The sequence below is a fragment of the Heptranchias perlo genome, chromosome 4 (genome assembly GCF_035084215.1).
Source record: "Heptranchias perlo isolate sHepPer1 chromosome 4, sHepPer1.hap1, whole genome shotgun sequence".
In the NCBI taxonomy this organism is placed as follows: Eukaryota; Metazoa; Chordata; class Chondrichthyes; order Hexanchiformes; family Hexanchidae; genus Heptranchias; species Heptranchias perlo.
The window spans coordinates 33,681,178-33,702,843 of record NC_090328.1 but is presented as its reverse complement, the minus strand read 5'-3'; the positions used below and the strand labels follow the sequence as shown (position 1 = coordinate 33,702,843).

Genomic DNA, 21,666 nt, shown 5'->3' with positions numbered 1-21,666 from the left:
CACGGGCTCCTCAGTAATACATAGTAAAGAATCTGGCACGGAAGGTTCAGTCTCTGCATCGGACATGAATGAGAGTGGAGGCTGGCTAACCTGGCCATTTATGATGCAAAACGCATTTTTATGTTAAAATAAAACAGGGCCATTGCAAGTAACCAGGGGATAAAAGAGAATTTTTTAGTTAAGGATTTAATATGCTCTTTTTAAGCATTTCTATTATCACTAGATACCAGATGTAAATTTTCCTAATTAAAATCTTGGGCACAAAAACAAACAGGTTTAAGGCATGAATATTAAACCATTATGCAAATCAGTGCTTTGTTCTTGGGAAATGCTTCATATTCAAGGCAGCCTAATAGGTTACAATACTAGAGTGGTGGAATTCTTAGTAGAAGACACCAGTTCACAGACTGCTTACTAATGTGATTTACACAGATGACGGGTTTTGGGGGGTGGGGGGGGAAACGACAGGCTAGAGGGGGCAAAACAATGATGGACTGGGGGGGGGAATGGCTGGGCGGTAGGGGGGACAGTGGGATGCAGGGGGAACGACGGGATGGACGGGATGGACTGCAGGGTTTCAAAGCATGAAAAAAGAAAAAATAGAAATGGGGTGGAGGAAGATGGAAAAAAAATGAACAGATTCCGTTTAGATCTGTTATAAAGTTTTGATTAGATTTTCTCATACATACAAGGTCATAAAATGATGAATTGATAATCTGATTTGCCATATGCCACAGGACCATTGATTAGGTAGGCCTATATAACTTAATCTATGATTTTGGTAGAAATCAGAGCCCATTATTAGACATGCCTCGCAGAACAAAGTAAAAAAAATTGCAGGTTCAAAAACTGTAATTTTTATTGAGCCCCTGAGCTCTTTAGTTTATGTTCTAAAATATGATCAGACATATTTCAGGTAACATGATTGCTATAGTGATGATGCATTTTATATTTGAAGTATCAAATGCAATATTATAACTGACCCATAAGTGAAAGAAAGCAATAAAAATCCATCATACTTTAGAGAGCGCTTTAATATTCCACATAATTGTCTTTCAGATCTTAGAAATTCATCAGGCTTAATCTGTATATGCACATGATAAAAAGTACAATCACGGTTTCGTGAAGGGAATAAAAACAAGATTTTAATTTTGATTGTTGTACTTAACGCTTGCTTTCACAGCATAGTGGGTCATGGAGTAATCCTCCTATTAATCCTTTGAGGACTGCTGTACTATTTCAGCACCAATGATACAAATGCAACGAGTTTGCAGTTTTTTTCAATTAGGTTTTTCAATAATTGGATCTGCTTTTCTTGAACTCTCATTCACAAGCTTCATGATTAAAAATCGACAGAAATGCACCATCAAATAGCTTGCCAACACTCATTTGTCCAGGGTCATGCTTGCATGAGGTATGAGTGGTCACAAAGGAACTGTACCCTAGCGAGAGCAGTGGTTCAGGGATAGAAAGAAAATTGCAGAGATTCAGTTCTGCAGATACTTTCAAAGGAAATACGAAGGTGCATGTTTTGAAAGCAGAAATTTATTTAATTGTTTAAAAGATTAATGACAATATTTTGAGTGGAATTGTTATAAATCAGAACCAATAAGATGGATTATCATTTTTGTAGATATTAGAGCATCATACAAAAATGCATTGAAACTTGCTAGTTTTAACCTTCATGGCGACAGGCGGGACATCTTAACTTGTTCAACAAAGAGTTTTATCTATAACTCGCGTTTAGGAATGCACAGCTATTGGTGACAAGGTGAAGGGTTTGGATACTGGAAAGGTAATGCAGTAATTGTAGGGGACTTTAATCTTCATATAGACTGGACAAAGCAAATTGGCCAAGGTAGTTTGGAGGACAAGTTCATGGAATGTATTCGGGACAGTTTCCTTAACAATGCGTTGTGGAACCAACCAGGGAACAGGCTATTTTAGATCTTGCCTTGTGTAATGAGACAGGGTTAATTAGTAATCTCATAGTAAGGGATCCTCTGGGGAAGAGTGATCATGATAGAATTTCACATTGAGTTCCTGAGTGACTTATTTAAGTCTGAAACTAGAGTCTTAAACTTAAATAAAGCCAATTACATAGTTATGAGGGGCGAATTGGCTAAGGTAGAAAGGGAAATTAGATTAAAAGTATGACAGTAGATAAGCAATGGCAAACATTTAAAGAAATATTTCATAATTCTCAACGAATATACATTCCATTGAGAAATAAAAACTCCAGGGGAAAAGTGATCCATCTGTGGCTAACTAAAGAAGTTAAGGGTGTATTAGATTAAAAGAGGCATATAATGTTGCCAAGAAGAGTAGTAAGCCTGAGGATTGGGAGAGTTTTAGAAACCTGCAAGGATGACCAAAAGATTGATAAAGAGAGAGAAAATAAAATGAGAGCAAACTAGCAAGAAATATAAACAGATTTTAAGAGCTTCTACAAGTATGTAAGAAGGAAGAGAGTAGCAAAAGTAAACGTGGATCCCTTAGAGGCTGAGACAGGAGAAATTATAATGGGGAATAAGAAAATGGCAGAGTCGTTAAATAAGTATTTTGTATCTGTCTTTACAGTAGTTAACACAAAAAACATACCAGAAATAGTGGGGAACCAAGGGTCTAATGAGAGTGAGGAACTTAAAGTAATTAATATTAGTAAAGAAAAAGTACTGGAGAAATTAATGGGACTAAAAGCCGACAAATCCCCTGGACCTGATGGCCTACATCCTAGGGTTCTAAAAGAGGTGGCTACAGAGATAGTGGATACATTGGTTGTGATCTTCCAAAATTCCCTAGATTCTAGGACGGTCCCAGTAGATTGGAAGGTAGCAAATGTAACACCACTATTCAAGAAAGGAGGGAGAGAACACAGGGAACTACAGGCCAATTAGCGTGACATCAATCATTTAGAAAATGTTGGAATCCATTTTGGTCTCCTTATCTAAGGAAGGATAGACTTGCCTTAGAGGCAGTGCAACAAAGGTCCACTAGATTGATTCCTAGGATGAAAGAGTTGTTCTATGAGGAGAGATTGAGTAGAATGGGCCTATATTCTCCGGAGTTTAGAAGAATGAGAGGTGATCTCATTGAAATGTATAAAATTCTTAGAGGGCTTGACGGGGTAGATGCTGATTCCAATGACTGGAGAGTCTAGAACTAGGGGCATAGTCTCAGGATAAGGGGTTGGCCATTTAGTACTGAGATGAGGAGGAATTTCTTCACTCAGAGGGTTGTGAATCTTTGGAATTCTCTACCCCAGAGGGCTGTGGATGCTCATTGAGAATATTTAAGGCTGAGATCGATAGAGTTTTGGACTCTAAGGGAATCAAGGGATATGGAATCAAGGGATATGGGGATCAGGTGGGAAAGTGGAGTTGAGGTTGAAGATCATCCATGATCCAATTGAATGGCGGATCAGGCTCGAGGAGCCGTATGGCCTACCCCTGCTCCTGTTTCTTATGTTCTTATTTACGCATGTGAAGGTCACCTATACAATAGTTGCTAAGGTCACAGTTTCCATTTATGGAAATTTTTGCATATTCAACCTTGTACACATTGAGACTATTACAATGACTTTAGGTTTAGCTTTAGTTTATTAGGATCCAGCAGTTACACTGCAAACATTTTGCTACAAACTGGAGTTCCATATAATTGTAAGATTCCTATCGCCATCCCCCCAGTTGTTCTTTTGCCACCGCAATGACCTGCCAGTTGCCTGAACAGAAGAAACAAATGCATAGAATTGCACTGAATGTACAGCACAGAAACAGGCCATTCGGCCCAACTGTTCTATGCCAGTGCTTATGCTCCACACGAGCCTCCTCCCACCCCTCTTCATCTAACCCCATCAGCATATCCTTCTATTCCTTTCTCCTTCACGTGTTTATCTAACTTCCTCTTAAAAGCATAAATACTAAAGATCTACTGAAGGTTTAATGCTCCTTCACATGTCAGCCAAAAGGTGATTAACTAATGAAAGTGCAGACACATGCAGAATTCAAACTGTCTTTCCAGGGAGAAAAGAAATTCCTTTGTAACTTGTCACCATAAATCAACTACCTTATCAGAGCTAGGATGTGTGTTTCATAACGAGGGCACTATTAAGAAAATCTATGTTCTTTTTACCTTCAATTCTGGCTTATTATGTAGATATTTATGTAGAACATAAAGGGAAAGAAGCTGTGTACATTGCTCATCAAATGCTTCTTGTAGCATCACTTCATCGACAACAGCTAGTGCATCTGTAAAGAGAGTAACAGTTTCATGAGTCAATCTCATTCAATTTAGAAACAAAATATTTTTGATTGAAGCCAAAAACATTTCTTTTACATTCTATTTATTGCACACTCGTTCTCCTTCTAATTATGTACAAGATTATAAATCTATTGTAAAAAATTTAAATAATTACAATGGAGTAGAGAACCATCTATGATTCTCAGTTACATACCCTGCCATAAGCTGGGTCTCGCATAATAGTTAACACAATCAGTTTTACAGATTTTTGTACGAATGAAACTGATCGCAGCACACAGTGGTGAAGACATGGCTCAGCACCATAAAATTCAGAGCTTATAGTTACAGAACAACTGGGGAGAGCTTTCATCATTCTTATTAATTAAATGCTGAGACTGTCAGACAGCTCATTGTTGTGCATCCCAACCCTTTCTCCAACCCCAAACAAGTAATCTTAAATGAACATTTAATTGTCCCTGTTTGTTTGAAGATGCATTTTGCAACTATATTGAATGGAAGAGACATTTAACCATGGGAAAGAAAGACTTAAATGATCTAGGATAGTTGAAAGGGAGGACAGCCATCAGCCATACTGAATGTACTCCAACTAATGTATCAACCTTGGTTGGCCAAAAGGGTGGATGGATGGGTGGACTGCTTTCAGCCTTCACTCAATAACCAGTAGCTAGGAAATTGACAGTGGGTAAGGGTGACTTCTCCATCCACAGGGGAAAACACCTGGTCTCCACTTGGGGCCTTCCAAAGATAGCGCAGCTGAGGTCAGTAATTTAGTGTGTAAATAACTGTGGATGGAATGTCACATCCTCTCCCTCCATGGCAGGGTATATTGATATTCAATTGCACTGCATTGCCATTAGTGAACTGACATTTAATAATTATATCCACATATGGTATCATCAACCAATTTAAAGAGATTTTAATGACAGCAATCTTACACAATATTAAATGTATATATGGTATTTAATTCCAAAGACAGGCTTTTAGCACAACAGTAACCTTTGTGCAATGAACAATTTGGGGATAAAAGACAAGGCAGCATTTTCCCCTCAAAGCAGACAGTTGTTTTAAATATACAAACTACAATAAGACAATTAACTTTCTTCACTTACTCGTAAGGTCTTCCTCCTTAATGAAAGAGTCCATTAGTAGATTAAACGTGAAGTTATCTGGAAAAATTCCATATTGCACCTGTAAAAGGATTTGAAAGTTACAGGTCCAAAAGAGAAAAATTAAATTTCCAACATTCAAATCAAAGGAATCTTCTAAAAAATAAACTTTGCATCCTTTAATAACCTCTATACAACATTTCCTTCTGATTTAATACAAGCTGCACTGGAACACTAAATCATCCAGACTCAACCTGTGTTCCTGTTGCCCAAGATCCACCTCGATTGTTTGTCTCATTCGCAAAGCAACTCAGTTTGGTACTGCACTGACCACTAAACAGGCTCATGTTCTCTATTCCCAAATCTTGCTCACTTAAAAGTGTAGCACCACCTCCTCACCAATTTGATCCCTGCAAGGAAAATCTATTAACAGTCAATTTTATGTGGGTATATTATCTGAGCATGTGAAGTGATTTAGATTTTTTTCTCTTAAAATCAGAGGAAAATACTTTGTTGGGCTGACCCATTCAGCTCTTGCAAGTCAAACTACACTGGGGCCTGTCCAATGGCCGTTGGTTCTCAGAATTGCTGAGGCAACAGCACTGGCTTTGTTACTTTACCATGCTATTTCCAAATTCAGGCTACCTTCAGTAGTAGCGCAATGAAATAAATGAAGCATCAATTTCTCCAATATGCTCCGAGTCTCCTACAATCATACAAGGCAATCCTTTCAGAATGTATTGATTTATCATTAGAGAAGGCCGCATATTCTGTCTTAGTAGCAGAAGCAATGCTTTTCTAAAAAATGATCGAGTCTGTCATGGTCAAATTCATCGGCTAAACCACAAGCATTATTATTTTTGTTAGTGAAAAATGTAACCAAAAAAAAGTCTGGTGATAAACATTGTAATACAACTCAATTGATATTCTTTCTATAACAGGAGTCTGTGAACAGAAGGCAAATGATAAACCTCAAACATAATTTGAACAGAAGAATGAATATAAACATCAAATGCAATAGTTATTATTGTTGGACTATGACACAAAGCTCTGTTAACATCCCAGTTACAAGGAAAGTGAGCAATAATTTAAATCAGATAGCCATTACAAAATCTTTGGGTTTTGTGCTAGATATTCTCTTGAGTTTAGCATCTCTGGTCACTCCCACAAGTGGACCTCGCATCCTTTTCGATTGGGTGTGCACCTTTTATTGCCCAATACCCAGTTAAATAATAGTGTGACCTGAGGATCATACATAGAAAACTTGTTGCATTTTACAGAAAAGACAGGGCCAATTAGCTTCGGGATAGCTAACTTGAAAGTAAGCATTGGTGCGAACATGTCTTTATTGCTTTTCATGAAACGAGGAACATAGGGAAATAATCGACATCACTATGAAAACTATTCTATTCACTCATGTATTTTATGTAAAATAAACCAACTTGTTGGTTGGCAATCATGCCTCCTCTCAGTAAAGTGCTTTTCAGTCCATCTTCTGTAAAGACAGGAAAACGTATCTGATAGTGCTTGCAATCCTATATTAGCCAGTATATGGACAGATTTGTAAAATGGCAAAAATCTAAGGGGTCAGTCGTCTTTGGCTTAAGTGATGCCTTCAATATCAATGTAAAGTTGTATAGTTGTACATTTAAAGCATATTATTAATTAAAAATCTGACTGCTGGCTGGCTGGGGTGGCTGTAGACTGGCTGCTCCAGGTCTCGGTTTACCTTTCTGCTCCTGGAGGCTGCTGCATTTTCTTCAGCACTTGTTTCATCGGTGCTCTCCATTTCCTCATTTCCTCACCAGGGACTGTAAGTTTATTCAAGTCCCATTCACTAAACTTATGCTTTTTAATTTAAAGTTTTCTGCAGTTACACTTTTCGGAAGACATAAATATGTGCTGCAGAATCTGGTTGGGCTTGCTACAGAAATCCACTTTGGGGTGCTGCAGAATTCTAAGAACCCTTTTTATTACTGTATCATTCGTATTTACTTTCAGTCCATGAGTCGTCACGCTGATAAAAGAGACCTGGATAGCTTAGGAAGACAAGAGCTTCCCTTAACCACCTGGCAAGTCTAAGAGTTAAACAACCTCTCCTCGAAGCCTGTAATAGTTAATATTAAAACAAAATTATTTATATATTTTTTTTAATTAATACATGTACTATGTAGTGGAAAGCAGATTCTGTATTCCAGATTCCTATTGAGAATGCTCCCTTTATCTTAAATTCTAGTTATTGAATCTGTGTCAGAAATTCTGTTAGCAACATTGAAAAGACAGTATGCCAATTTTTAAATGGTTTTAGTGTAAAACAGTTAGCTATAGCATTCTACTACAGTGATCACACTAACTCACCACAGGACTCAGGATAATCTGCTGACATTGCTGCATAGCACAGTACATGGTAATTTGGAAAAAAGGATTAAAATCTGACACTGGAAAACATCTGTTTCACATTTCAGTATTATAATTAGTCACTATGATAAAATGAAATCATACTTGAATCCTCTAGATGAAAAAGTTATGACCACTAAGCATGCAACCTGAATATTTTGGTCTAAAATAAAATTCATTAGAAGATAAATTGCCTGTTTTTTAAAAATCCAAATATAGGTTCAGCACTTGGGAGAATTACATTTGAATATATTTTCTAATTATTGCAGACATACTATTTTCTGTCAACCACAATTGAAAATTAAAATCATATTAAACTGTTGTATAGTCTTAAACATTAGTCTAGTGACATTAAAATGTAAAAACAATAATTTGCATTTATCTAGTGTTTTAACATGACAAAACATCCCAAGTCACTTTGCAGAGGAGAAAAAGTGCAGGTGCTGAGCCCTGGGTTGAACAGAATGACAAGGCTGCGTGCACCTTGGTTCAGCATGAATGAGCAGCCAGGTAGGGGAAGGGAGCTGATAACATGCATGTGGAGGTTTTGACACTATTGCTGCAGTCTTACCGATGTTCAACTGTAAGACATTCTGGTTCATCCATAACTTAATGTCAAATGAGCATGCTGTTAGCACAAAGATGGTTGTGGGTTTGAGGGAAATGGTGGAGAATAGAATAGGGGGTCACCAGTTTACAAATAGAAGCTGACCCTGTGTCTACGGATGATGTCACCAAGGAACAGCAAGTAGATGAGGAATAGAAGGGGCATGCGGGCAACTCTGGAGCTCTTAAAATGAAAGATAAACTTACTGACTTTACCTTTCATCATTACCGAAAATTATAGTTTTTATCAGTGGCCCATTGGGTATATCCACAGCCTGATGTGCTAATGAAGTATATACACCTAAAGTCTCAGGTTCAATCTCTGGTCTGTATTGAATAATCTAATGTCAAATAAGGTAGCCATAAAGTCACTACAATTAGATTCTGAATTCCTAGGTAACTTTAGTTAGCCAGAATTCACATTACTTATCACTATTGACTGACCCTTTTTGGAATGTGTGTACACGTAGCAATCGGGCAAGGACGGGATACAGTTTGGCTGTAATGCCCTTTGTAAAAGTCCGGCAGCACTGACTATTTGTGCTTACATGAGGAATAGCTACTTGGGTGAGGTAGCGGAGGACAACCGTCAGCCATGAAACTTTACCTCAGCACAAGTTAATGCCTTCTGAAGAGAACGGGAGAAAACTAGGCGCCCAGGAAGGGGTGATAGATGCAGATTCACCTCTTGATAGGTGATAGCAGTCATCACAAGCAGTGAGTTTTCCCTTGAGCATATTTTCCACTAATGCCAATCAAATAAAAAAAAACTGGTGGTGTGCGAGTCAGAAGTGTGGCTCCTGCCAGCGAGGAAAGAGAAGAAAATCAACTTGAGCTGTAATTACGAGCCAGGTACGAACAAGGTGACTTTAATATAAATCTCTCCAACCCTGTGGTACAATGTCACAACAGTTGAGCCACTTATTAACATAAGTTACCAGTGCAACATTGCATTGTTAAGGTCACTCTCTGAGATTGAATAAATGGTGGAAATTTAGGAGTAGGTTCGTAATTCTGCTGTCTCTACCGTTGGTTACTTTATTCTCTCCCTTCTTGCATTCCAAGTACTGACTATGGGAACACTGTTCTCTCTTCAAACAAAGTGGTAATCTTATCACAAAAAGGACTATCTAGGTTATGATCTTTAAGCTACAAATCCTCTTCGGGATGTTAGGAAACCTGTCGGAAAATATTAGGATCTATTTGTTACTTAGGGATAGCTTTCTGGTGCACTACCGCTGCTACAGCCAAATTGTGAAAAGCCTTAGTTATGATAATCAGAATTCCAGTCTCCTGCCTGCATAAATCTCAAAAATTCCTCCAGTCATATACCTGGTGCTGTACAGAATATGAAGTTTACAATTGTTACAAAAAAAATAGCTTAAGAGTTTGGATGAAGTCAAGTGTGAGTAGAAAATCTAGCAATTTAAAGTTATCTTTAATTCTCTGGAAGCTCATATACAGAAGTGTGCAAATAACACATAGACTTGGTCTTTATGAAAATTGGTAGCAATAAGTTCTGACTCAGTAACTGCATTGTATGACTCAAAATGAGGTGATGCTACCTATGTGAGTGATAACGCAGTGCAGGATTGCATGCTACATGGTCAGATTCTTGCTATTGGTGGAAATATTTTGTGCTTTAAGTAGGCTATCAGGATTATTCTGCTTTATTTCCGTTTTTAAATTCTCATCCTTGTTTTCAAGTTCCCTCCATGGCCCCTCCCTATCTCTGTAACCTCCTCCAGCCCTACAACCCTCCGAGATCTCTGCGCTCCTCCAATTCTGGCCTCTTGCACAACCCCGATTTTCAGCACTCCACCATTGGCAGCTGTGCCTTCAGCTGCTTAGGCCCCTAGCTCTAGAATTCTCTCCCTAAACCTCTTCGTCTCTCTACCTCTCTCCTCCTTGAAGATGCTCCTTAAAATCTACCTCTTTGACTTAACTTTTGGTCACCTGTCTTAATATCTCATGTGGCTCGTTGTCAAATTTTGTTTGATAATGCTTCTTTGAAGGGCCTTGGGGCGTTTTACAACTACATTAATGGCACTATAGAAATGCAAGTTGTTGTTGTTGTTGCTAAACCCCACCTTGGGAATGCACCAGAGACTCAATTTAATGTACCGTAACGAAGTTCAAGTTAGTTTCTGGGTGGAAATATGATACACACATCTTGTTTAATCTTTAAGTTCAGCGTACCAGGTTATTCATGGTAGCTTTTAAACAACTTCCTGGTCTTTCTGGACTGGAGAATTGCAAATGTTACACCCTTGTTCAAAAAGGGGTGTAAGGATAAAACCCAGCAATTATAGGCCTTTCAGTTTAACCTCAGTGGTGGGGAAACTTTTAGAAACAATAATCCGGGACAGAATTAACAGTCATTTGGACGAGAGTGGATTGATTAGGGAAAGCCAGCACGGATTTGTTAAAGGCAAATCGTGTTTAACTAACCTGCTAGATTTTTTGAACAGACGTGTTGCAGCCAGCAGCAGCTGCAAAGGTCTATTTAACAGGTGCGGGGTAAACCCTCATTCATTGCAGCAGGGCACTCTGTCACCTCAGACAAAGTTTTGCCTGCCTCACCGTTGTCTCCACACTCCAAATTATTAAATCAGACCCTAAACTCTGCTGTCCAAACACATTTACCTACTTTGTGAACCCCCTCACACTCACACCGTCAGGATGAGGTGGGGGGGGGGGTTCCATTGCTGCATTCATCACTCCATTGGAGGACGACCAACATCACCAGCCTCGCCTGGCATCCAGGCGTGGCGTTCACCTCCGCCACGTGGAGCTACACAACACAGTGTTGCGCAACAAGCACCTGCACAAAGTAGTCGTGCAACTACACATACACCCACTGTAGGGTGACCCAATGGGTTGCATCAAGGGTGTTCATGGAGAACCTCATGAAAGGGCATTATTGCACAAGCCAGTCAAGAATGGCCAAGACGTGGCAGTAGTGGTGACAGTATAATATGTAATGTGAGTTGATCAGAAATTAAATGTAAGTAAAAACCATGACAAACCCTCAAACACCTTTATGCATCCCCTCCATGCTCACGACAAGTTTGCCTTACGCTTACTACTACACATATGTGATGCATGCCCTGTGGCTGCAGCACAGGTAGTGGCAGGTTGGGTGAGGCTGACCGTGAAAGAGATGCATCAGAGGGTGAGTATGAGATAGAGCCATGAGATTGTATGAGGATTGGGTTGAGTGGTAGTGGTGGGATGAGTACTGGCGAGGTGAGTAAGTGCAGGTAAGATGAGTGGGTGTGAGAAGTGATGTGATAGAGTAGTGTTGGCACTGCAGAAGGAGATGTGGGGTCGGGGTGGTGATGTGGCAGATGGAGTGTAAAGGAATGAGTAAGTGTACTCACTTCGGCTGACCTACTTAGGTCATTGAAGCACCTCCTGCACTGTATGCAGGTGCGTGATATGTTGGTGACCTCCTCTGCCACCTCGAGCCAGGCCTTCACGGTGGCAGAAGCAGGCCACTTCCTCCCAATCGCCAGGGGGAAGATCTCTATCCTCCCCCTCTTCCTCACCCCATCCAGTAGGACCTGGAGTGAGGCACCATTAAACCTGGGAGCAGCCTTCCCCCTGAGCTGCTCCATGCTGTAATTTTGGCTCCTTTCTGCAGCATCAGTCAGTGGAGGACTGTCCCTTTAAATAGAGTTCCTCCAGCTGACAGCCGATGATGCGGGTGCGCAGTCCGCCCGCTATGCAGCTTTCCAGCGCGAAACCCGGAAGCCAAGATAAGTGGCTTCAATTTACTTACGATCGTGTGGGGAACCCACCCATTTTACTGGGCGGGTTACCCACACGCCCAGTCGACCCCTCCCGCTGGCAACCCGCCTCCCTCCTAATATCATGCCCATAGAGTACAAAAGTATGGAAGTTATGATGAACCTTTATAAAACACTGGTATGGCCACAACTGGAGTATTGTGTCCAATTCTGGGCACCTCACTTTAGAAAGATGTGAAGGCCTTGGGGAGGGTGCAGAAGAGATTTACTAGAATGATTCCAGGGATGAGGGACTATAGTTACATGGATAGACTGGAGAAGCTGGGGTTGTTCTCCTTGGAACAAAGACAGTTGCAAGGAGATTTGATAGAGGTATTCAAAATCATGAAGGGACTAGACAGGGTAGATGGAGAGAAACTGTTCCCATTGGCGGAAAGGTCAAAAACCACAGGTTATAGATTTAAGATGATTGGCAAAAGAACCAAAGGTAACGTGAGCAGAAACTTTTTTACACAACGTGTGGTTAGGATGTGGAATGTACTGCCCGAGAGGGTGGTGGAGGCAGATTCAATCATGGCCTTCAAAAGGGAACTGGATAAGTACTTGAAAGGAAAAAATTTGCAGGGCTACAGGGATAGGGCAGGGGTGGGACTACCTGGATTACTCTTGCATAGAGCCGACGCGGACTCGATGGGCCGAATGATCTCCTTCCGTGCTGTAACCTTTCTATGATTCTTCTATGATTTACAGTTTATGGCTTGCATTATGAAAAATTAATCACTTTTAGATCAAATATTTACAAATAAATTGCTTCTGACATATCTTTCAGACTAATGCAGGGAGTACTGAAACAGAATTAAAAATATAATCGTCAATCCATTTTGATATTTATTTTTCCATACTGAGCTTTCCATAAGTTCTTTCATACTTTCATAAAATGATGTAGATTGCAATGCATATTTATCCAATGAATAGTTTACCAATTGTACCTGATTTTTCACGGTGTGCAAGGCCTTGTCCCTAGCATCATATTTTAAACACTGTCTAATCCAGCTGTGGATAGTCCAATCTCTTAGATACCAGCAGTTTGGACTATGTCGAAACCTGAAATTTAAAAGGAGGTGAAGATGAAGTAAGTTTCAAATCGAATGTCCGTTAATATTTTAATAAAAACAATTAAACTTATGCTTCAGGCAAACACAACTTGGGATTAACATTGGATCAGATGTTGACTACAAACCAAAGCGAGGGGCACAAGATCCTGTTGCATTTGAGAATCAAACATGATTAATTGCAATAAAAACAAAAAGTGCTGGAAATAGATATGTTCTTTACAGATACTGACTCATTCCCATCTTCCAGCAATGTCTTTATTCAGAGAGTTCTCGGAGGTTAGAATGTTTTACAACAGGGATCATAGTAATTTACAGCACAGAAGGAGGCCATTCGGCCCATCGTGTCTGTGCCGACCAAAAAAGAGCTATCCAGCCTAATCCCACTTTCCAGCTCTTGGTCCATAGCCTTGTAGGTTACGGCACTTCAAGTGCATATCCAAGTACTTTTAAATGCAATGATGGTTTCTGCCTCTATCACTCTTTCAGGCAGTGAATTCCAGACTCCTACCACCCTCTGGGTGAACATTTTTTTCCTCAGCTACTCTCTAATCTTTCTACCAATTACTTTAAATCTATGCCCACTGGTTATTGACCCCTCTGCTAAGAGAAATAGGTCCTTCCTATCCACTCCATCTAAGCCCCTCATAATTTTATAAACCTCAATTAAATCTCCCCTCAGCCTCTTCTGTTCCAAAGAAAATAACCCCAACCTATCCAATCTTTCCTCATACCTAAAATGTTCCAGTCCTGGCAATATCCTTGTAAATCTCCTCAGTACTCTCTCTAATGCAATGTCAATGTTGGTCTATCATTAGAAAGAAAGAAAGAAAGAAAGAAAGAAAGAAAGAAAATTTGCATTTATATAGTGCTTTTCATGACCTCCAGGACATCCTAAAATGCTTTATAGCCAATGAAGTACTTTTGAAGCGTAGTCACTGTTGTAATATAGGAAATGTAGGAGCCAGGTTTGCGCACAGCAAGGCCCCACAGACAGAAATGAGATAATGACCAGATAATCTGTTTTAGTGATGGTGGTTGAGGGATAATTATTGGCCAGGACACTGGGGAGAACGTCCCTGCTGTTCTTCAAATAGTGCCATGGCATATTTACATCCACCTGAGAAGGTTGACGGGGCCTCAGTTTAACATCTCATCCAAAGATGGCACCTCTGATAGTGCTGCACTCCCTCAGTACTGCACTGGAGTGTCAGGCTAGATAACGTGCTCAAGTCTTGGGAGTGGAATTTGAATCGATATCCTTCTGACTCAGATGGGAGTGTTACCACTGAGCCAAGGATGACACATTATCTGGTGGGAGAGGGTGAATTAAAATAAGGTAAACCATATTGTCACTCTATGGGGTCGATTTTAACCCCAGGGTGGATTTAGCAAGCGGTTGGTCTGTCTGGGAATGACAGCAGGGAGGATCAGCTGATTTTAACCAGGCCAGGCCTCATTAGCACGCTGCTGGCTGCCTTCCTGACCAAAACAGCCAGGAAGTCGGTGGGAAGTGGTAGTCCGACCTTTAAAATAGGGCGGGAGGAGGTCAATCCTAGGGACCAGAAGAAACGATTGCCGGCGCTAAGGTAAGTCTTCAGGAGAGGGGTCCATCTGGGATCATGGTCCAGGGAGGAGAAAGGATGTCCAGGGCAGGAAAAGCCCAAGGTTTCCTTGTGAGGCCTGGCGGTGCACTCCTGGCCCACAAAGAAACTTTAAAAGATTTCCACTTCCCGAGAGCTTTGGCCTGGTGGGAAAGCCACCACTGCTCCCCTGCTCAGACCTCAGGTTAAAATGCACTTGGGTCCCGATGATGTCATAGGAGTCCAATCTGCATATTTAAAAAATGCCTTGCAGGCTTCGGGCAGATGTCCTTGCTGCCTTCAATTTAAAACTACAGAAGCCAGTGGGTAAGTCCCCTACCTTTCTCAACAACAACAACAACTTGCATTTATATAGCGCCTTTAATGTAGTAAAACTTCCCAAGGTGTTTCACAGGAGTGTAATCAGACAAAATTTGACACCAAGCCACATAAGGAAATATTAGGACAGATGACCAAAAGCTTGGTCAAAGAGGTAGGTTTTAAGGAACATCTTAAAGGAGGTTAGAGAGATAGAGAGGAGGAGAGGTTTAGGCAGGGAATTCCAAAGCTTACAGCCAAGGCAGCTGAAGGCACAGCTGCCACTGGTGGAGCGATTAAAATTGGGGATGCGTAAGAGGCCAGAATTGGAGGAGCGCAGAGATCTCTGAGGGTTAGAGGGTTGGAGGAGGTTACAGAGATAGGGAGGGGCAAGGCCATGGAGGGTTTGAAAACAAGGATGAGAATTTTAAAATCAAGGCGTTACCGGACTGGGAGCCAGTGTACGTCAACGAGCACTGTATCTACCCTATCTACCTCCCTCCTGACCTCCGCCTCGACCTCCATCCAGCTATCCCGATTGCCTCCTCCTTCCGATGTCCGGATTGGCCCCCTATCCCGATGTCCCGATTGCCCCCCTCGACTCCTGTCCCGCTTGCTCACTCGACCCTCTGCTGATTGCCCCCCCTCCTGATCGCCCTTCCTTTCCTGGTCACTCCCATAGAATCATAGAATGATAGAAAATAGAAGCAAGAATAGGCCATTCGGCCCTTCGGGCCTGCTCCGCCATTCAAAATGTTCATGGCTGATCGTCTAACTCAGTACCCTGTTCCCACTTTTTCCCCACATCCTTTGATCCTTTTAGCTTAAGAAATATATCTATCTCCTTCTTGAATATATTTAATGACATGGCTCCACTGCCTTCTGTGGTAGAGAATTCTACAGGTTCACCACCATCTGAGTGAAGAAATTTCTCCTCATCTCGGTTCTAAATGGCATACCCCGTATCCTGAGATTGTGACCCCTGGTTATGGATTCCCCAGCCATCGGGAACATCCTCCCTGCATCTAGTCTGTCTAATCCTGTTAGAATTTTATATGTTTCGATGAGATCACCTCTCATTCTTCTAAAATCTAGTGAATATAGGCCTAGTCGACCCAATCTGTCCTCATACGTCAGTCCTGCCATCCCGGGAATCAGTCTGGTAAACCTTCGTTGCACTCCCTCCATGGCAAGGACATCCTTCCTCAGATAAGGAGACCAAAACTGCACACAATACTCCAGATGTGGTCTCACCAAGGCCCTGTAAAACTGCAGTAAGACATCCCTGTTTCTGCACTCAAATCCTCTTGCAATGAACGCCAACATACCATTCGCCTTCCTAACTGCTTGCTGCACCTGAATGCTCGCTTTCAGCGACTGGTGTACAAGGACACCCAGGTCTTGTCGCACCTCCCCTTTTCCCAATCTATCACCATTCATCCCAATCTATCACCATTCAATGTTGGAACAGGACAGACCAGGTTAGTTTTCTACCATAAATTTATTCAAAACTGCAAATACGAAAAGAATGTTTTCAAGTGGAAGTGGTTCTGCAACATAAATGCAGCACAAGGTAGTGCCTCAGTTTAATTCACACACATAGCTTAATTCACACACATATTTTAATTCTTAATTTATAATCTACAATTAGTGAAAAGTTTTAGATAGTAATTGTTTAGAGACAAAAACAAAGATCATACTTGTTGAGTTGATTAGACAGAAAAACATGAACACTAATAAAATATCCCTCAAATATTAATCTAATTTTACACTCCCAGCAGTATTGCAAAATACATCTTTAAAAGCTGACAAATTCTAATGTACATATACAAACACTGCCATTATTTGTGTAACAGCTTAGATAGGCCTGGAATATTATAAAATATACAAGAGCAAAATGCAAATGCTAGGTTGGTTTAAAAAAACAAAGCATTTTAAAATGGCTATCAAACATTTCAGCCGTAATCTCTGGAACAGGTGTTAATTATCTTATTAACCTCCATGTATAGATGTGAAGAAAATGGTCTCACTGAGCAGAAAATGGTCTTTTAAGATACTGCACAAATAATGCCAAACATTGTATATGAATATTAGAATTTGTCACCTCTTAAAGATGTACTTTGTAATAGTAGTGACAGTGTAAAGGTGGATTAATATGTGAGAGATATATTAGTGTTCATTTTTTCTGTCTAAATCAACTCAGCAGGCATAATCTTTACTCTGAACTTTCAGCCTACCCATAGCCATAAAAGGCAGCAATCTCTCTCTCAGGCATGGAAATTACATTTGCTACTCGAGATACTGCTGTTCCAGAGATGCTCATGAAAACCACTGTGTCACAACGAAGATGTTAGCTGGTGATTTGGGACGGAAACATATCATCAACCTCTTTAGCTGTAACAGTTCTGTACATACATTCCGTTTCTAATAGTTACACAATTGGACACCCAGGGTAATACTGTCTTCTTGCATCACTATTGAGTGAAGGAAGGAGAATATTTTCAAATGTATAAATGTGGTGATATTTACCTTCCTATAACTACTGCTGACATTTTTAGTTATTAATAGTCATCTCTTCTTCAATCATTATGTCACAAGTGCTCCTGCACATGTCTCTCCACCAGAGAGATGTCAACTAGTCAGCTTCAGATAACCCTGAAATCCAATGCCCTAATAACTAGCATGGTCCTAATTGGACAAGCAACGGAAAGCTTACCAGTGCTGTGTGCTGGTAAACTGCATGGGTTTAGCCAGCTAGCAATATGCCTAGCTACACTTCGGGGTCTCTAAGCCAAACTGCGTCTAAGTTCTCTTGGCTTAGGTGAGTGGTGTGTTCCCATTGCAGAGAGTGTACAATCCAAGTCAGGCAAACAAAAACAACTTTGCTAATGGGTTTCTGTGAGAAACGACTGGCTGACATAAATTAAAATTAGTCATTACAAATTGAATGGCAGCACAGCAGATTGCCTGAAGTTCAAAAGTGTAGTTTAAAGCAGCAGCATGCACTGGTCTTTCATCTCCAAAACACATGTACAAATTCAACCCAGACTGATGGGATGAAAGACTCCTCAGTCTGTTGGCTGTAAGGGTCTTACATGAAATGAGCTTGGGCAGTTTCTTACTCCAGTTATAGCACACAATGGTCTCTAATTCAGCAGTAATTGGCAATTTCACTCAAAGGCCACAGGACAGCTGAAGTGGAAAACGGAAACAATGTCACATTGGTGCTTTTCTGAGGTTGGGGCTGAGGCACATTGTTGGGTCAGAGTACAGGGAGCTTTATTCTGAATCAGCTTGTGCTGTACCAGACACCAGGTGCCCCTTTTAACATCCCTCACCGTGGTGAGCAAATATTTATTAAATCAATCAGTTCTCACTACTGATACCAATATTCACATATCTGGGAGCCAGCAGTGTTATTTATACATGTTTGATATTGGTGGATAACAAAAGATTGCACTATGCCAACCTTTAATATGATGCAACATTAAATACTGCAACTGGCAGACACGGGATTGGTGGACAGTGGAGGGGTGAGGGGTGGCGGGTGGGAAGAGAGAATGCTCTTAAACTAATGATGGACAGCATTGCTGTCTATGTATATTTTTCCAAAATAAAAAATGCCAGCTTGTGACAAACGCAGACACACTGCCAACTCAAACATCAATTGACAGCAGTCTGGGTCACATTCTAGCAGTCGTGATGTTAAAAGCCTGGAGCGAATTTGTACCAGCAGTCAGGTTCATGACTGGTTCCTCTGTATGGATGAATAAACTTTCCACCACATTTACTGGGTTATTTAAAAGGTCATGATCTTCATTTTTTTTGTTGCTGGCTTTCCAGTAAACCATGGCTATAGGCTACTTGCAAGTTTTAAATGAGATAGAAACAAGTATACAGTCACTTATATTTAGTGTCCTCAACATTTTGATCATCATAAGAGCCTCAGATGACAAGCCTCTAGTTTAAAAATAACATGTCAGCAACAACATAATCTCTGTAAGATGAGGCATCCTTCCCGTATTAAACAGTCTCTTCCACATGACTACATTCCACTCCTCTGTCATAATTCACTGCTTATTACTGTACATGGAAATACATCAAGGTGCTTTAAATTTCTTTACTCCAAAAGAAAAGTTATAGTAAAATCAAAAACCATATACCCGCTCTTCTTAAGACCAATAATGCAGTAGGATTTTTGCACTCATGTAGGAAATAAAGAAAATTTACAGTTAGAACAGTTCTGAAATGTTGTTTCAATCTATCATGCTCTGAATTGAAAGCTCCTACAACCCAGCTTGCACTCTTCCAATGTCCGACCGCTGTTCATCCTCTCCCAACGTTCATATCAATGGCAGTCAGGCTCCAGAGTTTGGAATTTTCTTCCTAACATACTCTGTCACCTGAACGTCTCCCAGATCCACGCCCATCACTCCCGCAACTCCCTGTTTGAGTCTCTTCAATCAGGTTTCCACTCCCCCCCACCGAAAAAACCCTAACCAAAGTCACAAATGACATTCTCCGTGAATGTGACCGTGGTGCATTATCGCTCCTTGTGCTCCTCAACTTCTCTGCAGCCTGACACAGTCAACCATACTATCCTCCTCAAGGCCTCTCCATTGTTTAGCTCCATGGGACTACTCTTGCTTGTTTCCACTCATTCCTATCTGATCATAGCCAGAGGTTCTCCAGCAATGGCTTCTCTTCCAACCCCAGGGTTTTAAAGGAAGTAGATGAGGAAATTACAGATGTTTTAGCCATAATCTTCCAAAGCTTTCTCAATTCAGGAATTGTCCCTTTAGATTGGAAAATTCCAAATGTAACTCCATTATTTAAGAAAGGTGAGAGATAGAAACCAGGAAATTATAGGCCTGTTAGTATAACATCTATTGTGAGGAAGTTATTAGAATCTATAATTATGGACAGGGTGACTGAGCACTTGAGAAATTTGAGCTGATTAGAGAGAGCCAACATGGATTTGTAAAGGGTAGGCCATGTCTAACGAACCTAATTGAATATTTTGAGGAAGTAACTAAAGTAGTAGACAGGGGAATGTCTATGGATGTAGTTTATATGGACTTACAGAAGGCATTTGAAAAGGTTCCACATAAAAGAACTGTTAACTAAAATTAAAGCTTTTGCGCTGGTGGGGGAGTCTAGGACAAGGAGACATAACCTTAAAATCAGAGCCAGGCCATTCAGGAGAGAAGTTAGGAAACACATCTTCCGCAAAGGGTGGTAGAAGTGTAGGTGGTAGAAGTGTGGAACACTCTCCCACAAAAAGCAGTAGATGCTAGCTCAATCAATAACTTTAAATCCGAGATCGATAGATTTTTAATAGCCAAGGGCATTGAGGCATATGGAGCCATAGTGGGTGGATGGAGTTAGAATGCAGATCAGCCAAGATCTCACTGAATGGTGGAACAGGCTCGAGGAACAATGGCCTACTCCTGTTCCTATGTTACCTCCGGAGTTCCTCAAAGATCTACCCTTGGCCCCCTCCATTTCCCTCGATGGCACAATTGAAAGACATCGGTTCAACTTTTACATGTACACTGACGACACCTAGCTCAACCTCTCCACCACCTATCTCGACCCCTCCATTGCCTTTGTGCTCTCTGACACCCTGTCTTGGATGAGCTGCAGTTTCTTCCAGCTAAACATTGGGAAAACCAACACCATTGTCTTCAGCCCCTGCCACAAACTCGATCCCTCTCCCCGCCTACTATCTTAGGCTGAACCAGACTTTCGCAATCTCAGCATCCTATTCAACTCAGATCTGGGTTTCCAACCCCGTATCCTTTCTACCACGACTGCCAATTCCACCTCCATAATGTCTCCCCTGCCTCAGCCCATTTGCTACTGAAATACTCTCCATACCTTTACTACTTCCAGACTTGACTATTCCAATGCTCTCCTGGCTGGCCTTCTATACTCCACCCTCCATAAACTTCAGCTCACCCTCCCAATATCTAATTTTTTGGCTCAGCATCCCTTTATTCCTTGGGATGTTTTTCTAAGTTAAAAGTACTATATAAATGCAAATTATTGTTGTTGAATTAAATGTCTTTACACCAAAAGAAAAGTTACAGTAAATCAGTAACTTTACACCCAGTGTTCATCTTAGTGTTCAAAATTCTAGCCTTGCTCCTCCCTATCTCATAACCTCCTCCAGTCCTACATCCCTCCAAAAACTTGGCATTCCTCCAACCCGGTCTGTTGTGCATTTCTCATTCCCTTCGGCCCACCATTGGCGGCCTGGCCTTCAGCCGTCTAGGACCTCAGCTCTGGAATCTTCCCCCTAAAATTTTCCACCTCCACCTCTCTCTCCTCCTGCAAGACCCTCCTTAAAACCTACCTCTTTTAGTCGCCCCTCTTAAAATTTCTTTCTTTGGCTCGGTGTCAATTTCTGCTGATAAAGTCTTGTGGGCTTTGAAAATGCCTGTTTCTCAGCGGATCGGAGCATAAATCTGTGATTCAGTAAGACTCTCAAAACAAACAGAGGCTACAACATTTTGCAAATTGGTGCTAT

General features: G+C 40.9%; 1 protein-coding gene across 3 annotated transcripts in view; it reads right to left on the bottom strand.

The window, feature by feature from the left end:
* mrps27 (mitochondrial ribosomal protein S27) overlaps positions 1 to 21,666 on the bottom strand; it is a 71,709-nt gene that overhangs the window by 19,768 nt on the left and 30,275 nt on the right. For all 3 annotated transcript variants that reach the window (XM_067982743.1, XM_067982742.1, XM_067982744.1), the window contains exons 5-7: positions 13,111 to 13,225; positions 5,370 to 5,448; positions 4,132 to 4,247 (exon numbers count right to left, since the gene is read on the bottom strand). In XM_067982743.1, the coding sequence (XP_067838844.1) occupies positions 4,132 to 4,247; positions 5,370 to 5,448; positions 13,111 to 13,225 (310 nt within the window). The remainder of the gene's footprint in view (positions 1 to 4,131; positions 4,248 to 5,369; positions 5,449 to 13,110; positions 13,226 to 21,666) is intronic.